The 13,107-nt window shown below is 34.6% G+C and overlaps 1 protein-coding gene across 1 annotated transcript in view; it reads right to left on the bottom strand.

Annotated features, from left to right (window-relative positions):
- Positions 1-1,428: 1,428 nt before the first annotated feature.
- The window catches only part of LOC130037490 (probable serine/threonine-protein kinase DDB_G0281745), a 664,067-nt gene continuing 652,388 nt past the window's right edge, over positions 1,429-13,107 (bottom strand). Inside the window, exons 3-4 of the mRNA XM_056129333.1 lie at positions 2,310-2,483; positions 1,429-1,437 (exon numbers count right to left, since the gene is read on the bottom strand). Of these exons, the coding sequence (XP_055985308.1) occupies positions 1,429-1,437; positions 2,310-2,483 (183 nt within the window). The remainder of the gene's footprint in view (positions 1,438-2,309; positions 2,484-13,107) is intronic.

The raw sequence follows: 13,107 nt of genomic DNA, 5'->3' as shown, positions 1-13,107 counted from the left end.
TGGAGACTTTGTTGTTACTGTGTCTGGCATATCGAATACGTCACGGGGAGCTTGCCAGGCTCTGCTGTGCGGGCGAGATACTCTTGGTAGCTTGCCGGACTCTCCAAGAGGGGCGGAGGAATCGAACTCGGGTCGGCCATGTTGGCTGTGTGCAAGGCAAACGCCCTACCGCTGTAGTATCTTGCTCGCACCCGTGACATATTCAATATGCCAAACACAGTAACTCTCAAATTAAAACTAAAATAAACTGATCTATTTTGTTTAAAAAAGCCAACTGCATTAAACTGCATTTAAATGAAATGCAAACTCTTTTCCCTGGATTTCAAAGAGCTACATATTCCAGACCCCTTCACCCCTGCTTTTCTTTCTGAACCTATCTGCTATGACTCTTCCCCAAGTCCTAGGTAGATCAGTTTTCTCTCTGCATGGTCACTATAAGAGTCAGTTCTGCTTCACATATCACACTGTTGTCTCTGTTTATAGTGCTCCTTCTCAAGAACTCTGCTAAGTTTTCTCTCTTTTTTTATTCAGGGCTTAAAGATTTGGTTGCTATTGGTTTCAACCACTAGTCCACAGACTGTTGCCAATTTGCAGAAATTTCCTGCCACTCAGTGAAAAAGTTATTTTTAATATAACATTTCACGTTTATTATATAAATATAAATATAATACATTTAATTTATTGTATACCTAAATTGTGCAGCAGTCTTATTATAAATAGTTATACATAAATATTATGTTATAAATTATGGGTTTTAATTCTATCTTGGTTATCAGAAATATTTATCCTATTTACACTGGTACATTGAGTTATACAAATCAAGTAGGCACCTTATTGTTCTCTATCTTTTTAATCTTTTTGAAGTCTCTGCATAGCACTTCATATACTATAAATTTTTCTGATTTATTTGTTTCTTTTTAAAGTTTCCTTTATGTATCTTTATTCTCTAGAACATGAGGCTATGATTTGATTCTGTTCACCTCTATGCTGCCTTTACTTCAAACAGTAAGTATTAACAGTACTGAGTCAAGCTTCAGTGAGACAAATAAGATAGATAGAAACTAGTGAAGGTTATTTAGGTTCTTTTTCCATATATATATTTATTTTAAAAAGGCAAACACAGTTCTTGTTACTATCATGGTCTTTGTGCATACATTCTTGCACTAGTCCAATATTTAATATGGACAAATGCTTAATTATTGAGTCAAAAGTATGCAATTTAAATTTTGATAGTTATTTCCAAATCAAATTTTAACAAAGTTAGACTAATTTACATTTTGAGTGGATTCTTCAAGACTTCTTTTAAGTGACTTGATGACATAATATTTGAGCCAAAGTCTATCAATTTAGAAGCAGAAGAAATTTTATAATCACATAACCTTGAAATAAAAATCTGATAGCCAAAGCATACAAATCAACCATAGGTCTTTAAAATGCCTACAATTAATGATAATTGAGGTATACAAATTTACAATGAGTGACAATTGGGAAACTTACTATCAAAGTGATGAGTGAATTACTTTCAAAGTCACATTACCTGTGTCTTTGTTTAGAGTTTTTACAGTGAATAGTGATCTTCCCAACCAACATTCATCATAATGAAATATTTTCCAAGTACTGCAAATAATATTTGCCAAGTTATTTTCGCAAATTGAAATTTTCAGTCTATCAGCATTATATTAAGATGAAAGAAAACTTTAATGACAAAAGCAGATATTCTAAAGGGTTTAAATTCCATGAATATACTTTTCCCCAACAAGATTTATCTTCCTTTTGAGTCATTTATGGCAAACATCTTCAGAGTTCTATATAGCAGTAACTGGGGGGAAAAGTCTACTTACAAATTAACTATATGTTTATTTCAAAGTAACTTTATCAACAAAGTTATATTAAAGTAGGACACCTGATAAGTCCTCCATGCCAATTTTGAAGACATTGTCTGCTAGTACAAAACCAGCCAATGATATTTATAATACAAGATGAAGTCAGAAAACTAAAATCAGAGATATAACAACATTTAGTCTTAACAGATCTTGAAAAATTCTGCCAATCTAGTTCACATAATAATAAACTGATTGAAACACAATTTTCCTATAGATTACTGAAACATACCACTTACCACTTAAGATGTTTTCTACTGTTCATCTCTTTTACTCAAGAGTAAAAGAGGATATTCTTATCTCAGAAGTTTCATCATTGAAATCAAAACCCCCAAACTGCTAACTTAATACAGAAAATGCAATTATAAATTAAAAATATATGAGTGTAAAACATCTAAATTAATAAATATAAAAAGGGAGGCTACTTACAGCAGGATGTCCAGTACAATAGGTATAGCTGGCATGCGACTGGTAGTGCAAGCTTGCTCTTGGAAAGGAGTATGTATTCCAGGCTGGTTGGCTGCTGTTCCAATGCGAGCTGAAGCCAGGGCTCATGGTCACTCGTGACTTACTGGTCTGATAGGCTCTCACTGTGGAGCTAGACTATCAAGATGAAAGACAAGTAATGTAAACTTGGTTCTCCATAAAAACCCAAGTCAATTATAGGTAGCAGCATGTATTCTCATGCATGATTGAAGTCAGCTTAATAAGGTAAATGACTGATTTTTTTAAGACAAAACACTGAATATTGCTCTAATTTGGATATAAGTATATTTTTAATAGAGAAAATTTTACTGCATCACAAAAAAACATTGTTTTTATTGAAAACAGTATTTCTAGTTGCAACATGCAATTCCAGACTTCTGAAATGAGATGTTTTAGTACCAAAACAATGGTGATATTTTCAATTACATAAATGCTCTTTCATTATAGCCTTTACTTATAACTTCAACATTAATTTTATGTAGATGCAGAGCATATTTTTTGTTGCATGCATTGAATTGAGGTACAGATAGGTTTCTAGCTCTAAATGGCTTCTGCATTTCATAAATATATAGATTTCCTGAGGGCAATATCACCAAAACCTAGACATATTTCAACATATCATCATGTACAGCCTAAAGACAGCAAAGTGATGAAGGATTTAAATCATCATTTACCCAAACTGGCCCTTCCAATGTAATTAAAAACAGAACTTGGAAAATATCAACTTGCTAAATGTTAAATATATCTGCTTGCTTACAATTGTATATAGGGTTGAAGGAACTAAAAACAAGACTCTCTTGTATCTTCTGTTGTTCCTTGTCCTCAAAAGACCATTTCAAACAAGGGATACAATAGTTTCTTTTCAGAAAACTTTCTATTATCAAACTGTAATAGTTACTCCCGAGTAGCATAGTAACTTTCACAATAAATTCTATTTATAAATCTATGGGCACATGCCAACTCAATCACTGAGAAAATGTGCTAATCTTGTGGACATTATATTCAGAAAATCCAATGATGAAAAATTTCACCCAAGACCTTGTGTTCTATTGAACTAGATTCTGTGCTCATTAGACATTTAAACAACTTTTCCAAAGACAGTTATGGGCATCTCAAAAGTAGTATAATTTTTAAAAATCTGGGTCTGAGCAATTAAAATTCACCAGACAGAGCCAATATCTTCCTTTTAACTTCAATATTTTTGGAAAAGGAATTAAAACTTGCAATTTATTGATGGTTAAGGACTTTAAAACTTCAAAGCCAAGACTGGAAAACACAATCTTCTTAAGATATACAAATTTATGTGGTCTTCTGTTTTTCCATAGTCTCATTCTCATCTTCACCCTAGTCATGTAACTCAAGTGCATAGTAGTTCAATAAGATATACAGATGCAGCAGATATTATAGAAAACTATTCTAGAAAGGCAACAGTATACACTTATGTGCCTACTTATACCACTATGAGAATGTCCATTTCCCTCCACAGTTATCTAAGGACACTCTTCTCAGCCCTCCTGGCCTCAATCTGCAAACCATGCTAAGCTTACACTATGCTTTTTATATTCCACATGTGAGAGAAATGATTCTCTAGCTATTCATATCCTTCAGGCTGACTTTACTCTGTATGGAATACTCTCCAGTTCAATAAACATGATGGCAAATTGCAAAATTTCTTTTCTTATAGCTAAATTGCATGCCATTAGAATGAACATTCATAAAAATGGGAATTTTTGGTTATAAGTTATAGATGCTATATTCTTTATAAAAATCAGTTATTCATACCACATACAGTGACTTCAAGAATTTAATTACCCCTCATAGAACTATGCTAGGATCTAAAGTATCTTGATTTATGCTCTACATATCTGCATTTATTTTCATTAAAATCAATCACTTTCCATTGCTCCCAGTTGAATCCATACCACAACTTTTGAAAGACTAAACATGGTTAAGTCTTTTGTCTGTTTTCAAATTTATACTTGATCAGGGAATTAAAATTCTTGGAAAAGAAGGCAGGGTATGCGTAAGCAATTTTGTAAGTGCCCTCACCTCTTGGTTTAATTCTGTTCCCAAATAGTTCCAGTTTCACCTCTGTGATTTATCCTGGTGGTCTTCCTCCTACAAACTTCATTCTCTTCCTCTTTCACAAAGTTCAAGAGGAAGTTACATCACATATTTAGTACCGTTTTTGATGGTCTTGGTTTATGTTCACCATTGCCTTCCTTCTCTCCACAACTCTCACAGTGTAATTCAGACACTTTCACATGTTATTTTGTATTATTTCCAATACATTTGAATTGAAGCTCTTCTACCTGACTGACAGATTAATGAGGTCAAGATCAGGTGTTGCCTTTTCCATAGCTCAAGGACTCTTTATTCTCCTTGACATTTGAAAGCTCTGTTTATCCACTCATCACTTCTATCAATCTCCCTTTAATGTCAAGACCCTTCTGATTGTAACTTCTTGTCTCGCCTCCTTGATACTCTTTCTCTTAGTTCTCTTTAATTATGTCTTTTCCCAGATCTTAATAATCAGCTCTGTATTCTTCACACTTTTAATTCCCTCCTTTGCAAATTTGAGCATTGTCAAAGCTTTAAACATTATTTTTAAGAAAATAAATCTCAGATACAACTTAAGGGTACAAACTCTTTCCTAAATTCTAGTCCTAAAATCTTAAAATGTCTGTAGGAATGGATGTATAAATAACAATTTTCATAAATAAAATGATTTTAATTGCTGAATACAGAATGAAGTGAATTTATTTCACTCTAAAATTTCAATCCCTTGATAATTTCCCTAGTTTTATTAATGTTATAAAATATTTTGAAGGCAATAGTTTTGAAACAATTCAACAACATAAACTCATTTTTCTGCCCTCCAACTTCCATTATTAATGTCAACAAATTCACTACATTTTTCAATAGTTCTTGAAATGTTATTGTTAATCTATTTTTAATGTTCATTCATTTCATATAACTAAATCTCTATCAGTAACCTCTATCTTAAAACTTGTTTGATATATCAAATTACTTTTTCCTAGAAGACTATTTTTATTGTTATTCACTCATAAGATAATGTTTGGTAACTCTCTATAATCTATGGACAAAAAACTTCTGAATCCTTTATTTTAGATTCCTTTGTAAACAATATTGATAGGTTTACTTTTAGGTATACTTGTTATTACCTATAGGGCTAAACAGATTGTTACTACAGATATGATTTGCATGTTGACATTATTGTCACAACTGTTTACTTCCTATAATGTCCTCTCCTCCTTCAGCTCACACTTCAAAGGTTCTGCCAGACTTGATTTTACTGAAGTGCTCTTCAAACCCTTAACTACAGTCAAAAGAGATGTTATTCCTTAGTAGGAACTGGCAAAACTGATTTCCTGTCATGGTAGCTGAGTCTTTCATTTACAGAGCTACCCAGGAATTCTATTCTGTAAGATAATCAACATAACATGACATTTTTTAGCTTTCTTTCACAAAACAATTCTTATGTTCCAACATACATCTTTAGGGGTAGGTGTCTCAGTTCTCTTTTATCAGAAGGCAATATTACAAGAATCTTTCATTTTGGAAGTAATTCTAGAGAAATTCAGTAAGAAAGTAAGAGGTGTAACAGAGAAAATAAGATCCCTCAAATTTACAAACTAAGTCAGACTGGGGAGAAACAAGTTCAATTCCTACTAGAGTTCTCTAGGAGGTAGACCACAATATGATTCAGAAAAAAATTAATCAACATACAAAGAAACTGGGGATTTTTAACCTTTGATTCCATTAAGTCATCGGATGGGAAATACTGCTACGAATATTAATCTAGAGTTTATGTCTTGCTGAACAACACAGACCCAAAAGAAAGTTACAATGTTAAGAATCCAAGGAAATTGTTAACATTCCCTGAGACATCAATTGTCCATGGCAATTAGAATATAGAGAGTTCAGAAAACTGAAGTACAAAGAAGGGACAGTCAGAATGCTGAAAACATTTGCTACTAAGTAAATGACTCCCTGAACTGCTTTGTTTCTACCATGGACACTGGAATTTTCCAGTTGAATAACCCTGAGCAGAATCCCAAAACATTGGTCAAATGAACTTGACTAGTCTACCATTCAAGACTTAAAATTGCAATGCACTGAAAATTTAAGTTTTCTCTTCTATGCGAAAGTTTCTGCTGTTGTACACCATACCCAGCTGTGCCCAGAACTTCCACCTGGTTCTATACTCAGGAGTCACTACTCAAAGGGTTCAAGGAACCATATAGTGATGCCAGTATCAAACCAAGGTCAGCCACGTGCAGCACAATCACCTTAATTCCTGCACTATCTCTCCAGCCCCAACTGTTCCTATGTAATATTTCATAAGTCAAACTGTTACAAAGGGAACAGGTAATTACAATTAATATTGATGGGGATTTTTACATTTTGAGTCTCTAAATTTACCTACCAAATAATATTACAGTAACATCTAGTAAAAACAGAATTATTCTGACAAAGACACAGCTGGTATGAAGAAGTTTCAGGTAAAGAGCTTGGCATCATCCTATTGTTGGTCAGGGTACTACTTCCTCTGTAAATTAAGCACTGCAAAATAAGAGCTGAATGCTATTTTTGGTTTTTGTTGTAGAAGTGAACATTTTCATTCTGTTTACATTAGTGTAGACTGGTACTAAAATGTGACTTTCTCTTATGAACTTCTAGAAAAGAAAAGTATATATATATATATATATATATATATATATATATCAGTTGAAAATGAAAGTGAGTCCTGCAAGAGTTCAAGGAAACTGATATGAAAGAGGATGACGGGTACGTGAAGGAATGCTTGATTTCTTATTTTGAGTGGATATTACATGAATGCACACATTTGCCAAATTGCATTAAATTAAACACTTAATATCTTTATATTTTATATTATCTTCATTATATTCAAAGGAAAACATACTACTATTGCAAAACAGTGATTGTAAATTATCCATGGCAATTAGAATAGAAAGAGCTCAGAAAAATAAAGCCAAATTCTCCCCAAATCCTAATTTTCTAGACCCCATAATTGGCTAATCTGAATTTTACTATCTTTTTTCCTCCTTGGCGCGTCCTCTGAGAGCAATGCCAGGGAGTATCTAACAGCCAAAAGGCAAGCAGCCAGAGAGAAGAGCAAAGAGTCTGGATAAAGAGCCTCTGAATAACCAAGAGCTGGCAGCATCATCTGGTGTCTGCCAACAGATCAGGGGTCAAGACTGTTGGAGCAAGAAAAAATGGAGCACAGCACAAAAGAAGAGCCCTCTTACATGCTTCCAGAAATTACAAAGCTCCAGGGAACACTTCCTGTTCTATCTACTCAGTCAGCACTAGCGAACAAAAGGAAGATAAAGGGAGGGGCAGAAAGGAGCTGTCCTTACAATGCATCTAGGAAGAAGGGAATCACCCACACTAAGATTTCTGGACACGATTGAATGACTGTCAAGAATATATTAAGACATTACATTCACATGTACTTTACTATGTATCAGACATTCTGTGGTAACATGTATTACACATAACAATATTATTAGGTAGTTACCAATTATCCACTGAAATACATAGCCAAGGTAACAAAAAGAAATAAATGAGGACACTTAAAACTAAAAGCAATTAAGATTTAATTTCATCAGAGGACTCCACAATTTCTGTGCTTAAACATTCTGCTATTAAATTGTTTTAGGTAGAATATCTCCAAAATAGATTCTAAAATAAGGACTAATTGGGGTCTGTTGTTTGTTATTGTTGTTTATTTTGGCTTTGGGGGGGCATGTTCTAGAGGAGAAAATAATTACAAAATTAGGAATGAATAAATAGTGAGACTGTATTAGAAATGAGGAAAGGGAGACAATTAAATTTGTGTTTTGGAGATTTCTGCTAAAAGCACTGAATTGTGCTAGGATCTCAAACCAAAAACGCCAGGTGGACAAGAGTGGAATACCTGTAGACTGGCTTTTGTCTCCCACTAGATAAAAAGAATGACCATGTTGTCCTTCCAGGCTAAGAGAGAATGAACTCTCCTGGTATCAGAGAGGTTCCTGGAGCAGAAACTGGAAAGACACACTGGTAAACTCAGCTAGTCAGCATGGTAAAGAAGGAAGATTTCTTAAAATCGCAAATAAAATCAGAAATCAGACAGGAATGTTTCTGGGGGAAGTGATGTCATCAATATGTACATCTGCTCAAAGAACTCTCAAGCAATACTAAATACAGTGAGAGCAATCATTATATCAATGTGTATTGCTGTTATCTATCTTTCATACAATGTTCCAGAATGCTCACAACAATCTGATAACACGAGTTGTTATCCATATTTTAGTGATGAAAAATATGAACTAACTAGTTCTTAGCAAGGTGGCAGAGAACTTAGCAAGAACTTAGCAAGGTGGCGAGTAAAAATGCAGCAGGAAAACAAAAATTAAAGAATATGGAATTTGTTTGATCACATGACTAATAAGTTACCATCTGCAAAGAGTAACGCTTAGAAGTGAATCACAAATTCTAACTCTGATAAGTCAAAAGAAAAGCCTTTACAGACATAAGGTAATATAAATTAATAGGAAGGTCAATGTTTCAAAAGAGTATAAAGCTGTGTGATGCAGGCATGAGAATCTCTCACTCATAGAATAATACCACTTTTCATGTTGATATAATATCATCATAATGATTATATTTTACTTGATAATGCACTAATGTTAACTCAAGTTCAATTACCAGTGATGATACAATAGCTACATCAAATAGCCCACATTTATCTCTTTTCAAAGTTGTTCAGTCACTTTCCATCAATGTCCTACTCAGCAGTAGGAAATTGTAAAATCATTCTAAGAGTCCAATGAATAAATTTATACTGGAATTACTTTAAGTTTATTCCCATCCTAAACAATACTGTCAAAGTCAGTCTTAAGACTTTTCCCCCTTTATAATAAAAAGTATGAAACCCCATTCCTTTGTTTTCACTCATTTGAGTGGATTTCTCTCGCACTTTGGGGATATGGTATTTCCCATTTTTCCAAGTCCCTTCACTTTCTTCTGTAAAATGTGTTTCTTTTTCTTCTCTCCTTAGCTTTTAAAACATCTGTGTTTCCAATTGACTGAACAGAGTCTGTGAAAACTGTATTGTTCCTTTCTGTCTGTGCTTTTCGTGGTTTGTTTCGTTATTTTGTGCTGCTGGAAATCAAACTCAGGGTCTCACTATGAAGGGCCAGTTCTCTAGCACAGAGCCGGGAATTCTTTGCATTCTAAAGAAGAATCACATGAATAAATACAAAAAGCATAAGACAAACATTACACATAAAGTATGACATTCTGGGTGAAGTAGTTAGGATGAAGAACCACAAAATATACCTGGAAAAAAAATAAAGTTTACTGAGGACACTTAAATATTCGCTTAGAACTAATATGCATCTAGTTTCTACTGCTGAAAGAAGCACCATAAAAGGTATCTATGTCTACTTTTTGGTTATTTTCCCCATGTTTAATTTTCTCTTTAGCATCCCATTCCTAATATTGTGACAGAGAATTAGTGAGATACACACACATACACACACATTTGTCTTTGGATACATACACACATACATACATGAGTATTCCACAATGAAGATTTTGGTAAGCAAAATGTCAACATGAAGTTCACAGAAAGGCTAAATGATTTCCTGTGTGTGTTTATTTCCCGGACTGCCCCTTGAGGAAGTCTGAAAAGAACAGTTTCTACCCAAAAGCTCTCAGAGTTTCAATAGGTTTTTCAAAGTTCCCTCCCCACTCTGTGCCCCAAGCAAAGAATTCCAGCTGTGTGGTTTCTAAAGATTTTACTTACAAGCAGCTGAAAACAGAGTCTGAATGGACAGTTAAACCCACCCCAACCTTTTTTTGCACCCCTGTGGGACAAGTGGTTACTTTGTTCATTCACAAAGGCGTGGAGGGAGAGAGCAAGTGAGCCACCCTCTGGTATAAGAAGCTCCTTTCAAATAAATCCCTTTAAATGTATCTAAATCAAAGACACTCAAAAGGCAGGAGGCTGCACAAGGAAAACGGAATGAAACTTTTCAGTTCTTCTCACACCCCAGTGCCCCAGAGGAACAGAAAAATGTCTTTTCTCCTCTGACATATGGTCTCATGAAACATTCCTCAAAGATGAGTCTTTTGGTTGGCCTCTGCAGATTTGCCTGCTTCTCCGAGAGGAAAGTGAGGCTTTTTTTGTTATTGTTATCATTGCTTCCCTGACATGGGGACAGTCTTTGTTTTTACATTTCTTTTTTCTGACTTGCAAAATAGCCAAGTGAACTTCACTGATCAGAGATCCCATTTAAAAAATAATCACAAAACATAGTGTTTTCTGGCACTTTCTTCTATTGTGATTGTCAAGTTGCAAAACTTCAAAGTGTGAAATGTGTCTGAATGCTCTTTATGCTCTGCAGACATGTTTTAGACTTGGTGGTGTTTTTTCCACTGCAGTAGAATGCTGTTCCTAGTCCAGCAAGGTTATACCATGTGATTTCCCCGCTCAGCACCGGATTGGATCACTTTGTCTCCCTCCTACCCTCCACTGGTGGTGACACCACTTCTTGCTGAGCAAACCTCTAAAAGAAAGAGTGAGAAGCAGTTTTGTCCACAGCTAAGAACTAATTATTACAGTGACTTAGACTTTGGAGATTGGGAAGACTTTAGCCCTATCAGCATGGTTTCAGAGGGTTTCTGAATATGAATGGAGAATATGAATAGGAATATGAATGGAGAGTCCATTTCAGATCCTCCCCACTATTTTCATACAATGTTCTGGAAAATGACCCATCAGGTAGGTCAAAACTGGTCTCTGGTATCTCTCAGATTTTACAAATCCAGAAAAGTTTCCCTGCCTCGAGGAAACTTGAATATTCAATTTTTTGCCCAGAAGAGAAGATGCTTAAAAAATGACTCTCTCTCTTTCTATCTATCTATCTATCTATCTATCTATCTATCTATCTATCTATCTATCTATCTCTTTCTCTCTCTCAAATTTAAAACATATTTCCTTTCCCCTCCATATCCTGTTAATTCCACACACTCTCTCCCTCTTTTTCTTTCTTCCTCTTTTTTTCCTCTCACTCTCCTGATGTGGTATTTTCAAGACCAAGTCTTTAACAATAAACAGCACTAGAAATAAGGATGATACTGAAAATAAGACACATAACATGGGACTTTTTTTTGAAGTTAATGTTTTAAATATTTATGTTAAAACCTTTTCCTAAAGCTCTGCTGGAGCATGCTGTGCCTTTTTCTCACTTGACAAAATTGAAACTGTTAATAGTAATTGCAGTTATATTGTCCACTTATACAAATTGCCCCTAGTTCTGCAGCAAGCAGTGTGACCTTACCTTATCATTTGCAGAGAAATGGGCTGTTGCCAGGATGGCGTTACAGCCAGTAGTCTGCACCAACAGAGAAAAGCCAAACCTAACAAACTGACACTCCATCCACAGGTAGATGAAGTTTAGTATAAAATGAAAAGTGAAAACATAGTAGCTGAAAGGAAAAGAATGAATAAATGATTGAGTAATAAGGGAAATCCAATTAATACCTTCAAAGAGACTCTGAGGGACTGTAACAAAAGTGGGAGGATGTTTTCCTTGCCTATGGTCTAACCATGGTTGATCCCCCGTACCTCATATGGTTCCCTAAGCACTTCCAGGAGTCATCACTGTGCACCACTGGATATGATCCTTGCCGCAAAATGTAATAATTGATAGAAAGAGGATTGAACAAGAGAGGATATTGTCAATGTTTAGAAATAGCCAAAGTAAAACTGAAAAATCACCAAAAATAGTAATTAGTAAAGTTTATTGACTATATAATAAACAGACCAGAAGCATTCAAGCTAAAACAGGGAATGAGATTCAGGGGCATATTGTTATGCAATACCTTTTATACTGAAAAGGCAGTGACTATCTTCTACAGTGATTAATTATAATATTAGAATTCTCAGTGGTTACCTCAAATCAACCCAGTTGAAAATGGCTGAAGTTTTGCTTATGATTTCTAGAATCATTAACAAAAAATGACCCAGGTTAAGTGAGTCTTGTAAAACAGGTTCAATTAAGCTTTGTTTGTATGCTTTTAAGTGGTTTTGTCTGCTTAGGAAATTTTCAAGGATGATCTGCTTTTATTTTTCATTTTTAACAATATTGTCTCTTATCTTAATTATACCATATGCCTAAAGATGTGATGACATATGCTTGCCAAGACCACACCTGCTTTTTGCAACCTGACAAGATAAAATGAAAGCTTGCAAACATGAGTGTTCTGGCCAGGGAGTCATTTTTCATTTGCTATGATGATATACTTTACTAATTACTAATGACTAAAAGGAAGTTTAATAACATGCCAATATCTTCTGAGTTGTATCTAGTTTTTCTCCACAGAGTCTATGGCCAGGGACTAGAGAGTGGGCAATGAAACAATAGATCATTTTACATACATTATATAAACAATGTAAAATAGATGATTCCAGCTTCCGGTTTCTAAAACCCTTGCAATTTCTTACCACAAAAGCACTAAAAGTATCTTTTAATATTTGGTCTTTGACATTGAACTCATAAAGCCCTCGGAATTTCATAGGCGACCAGGTACTTTTATTTTAACATGGCAATTTTTCATGTGATCCTGGACAGAAGCTGATCACTGAAAGCTCAAGTGATGATTAGAAAACCTTTCAGCCCTACATCTTTATTCTCTGAAGAGG

The sequence above is a fragment of the Sorex fumeus genome, unplaced genomic scaffold, assembly GCF_029834395.1.
Source record: "Sorex fumeus unplaced genomic scaffold, SorFum_2.1 ptg000072l, whole genome shotgun sequence".
Lineage (NCBI taxonomy): Eukaryota > Metazoa > Chordata > Mammalia > Eulipotyphla > Soricidae > Sorex > Sorex fumeus.
This window is presented reverse-complemented; position numbering and strand designations above follow the sequence as displayed.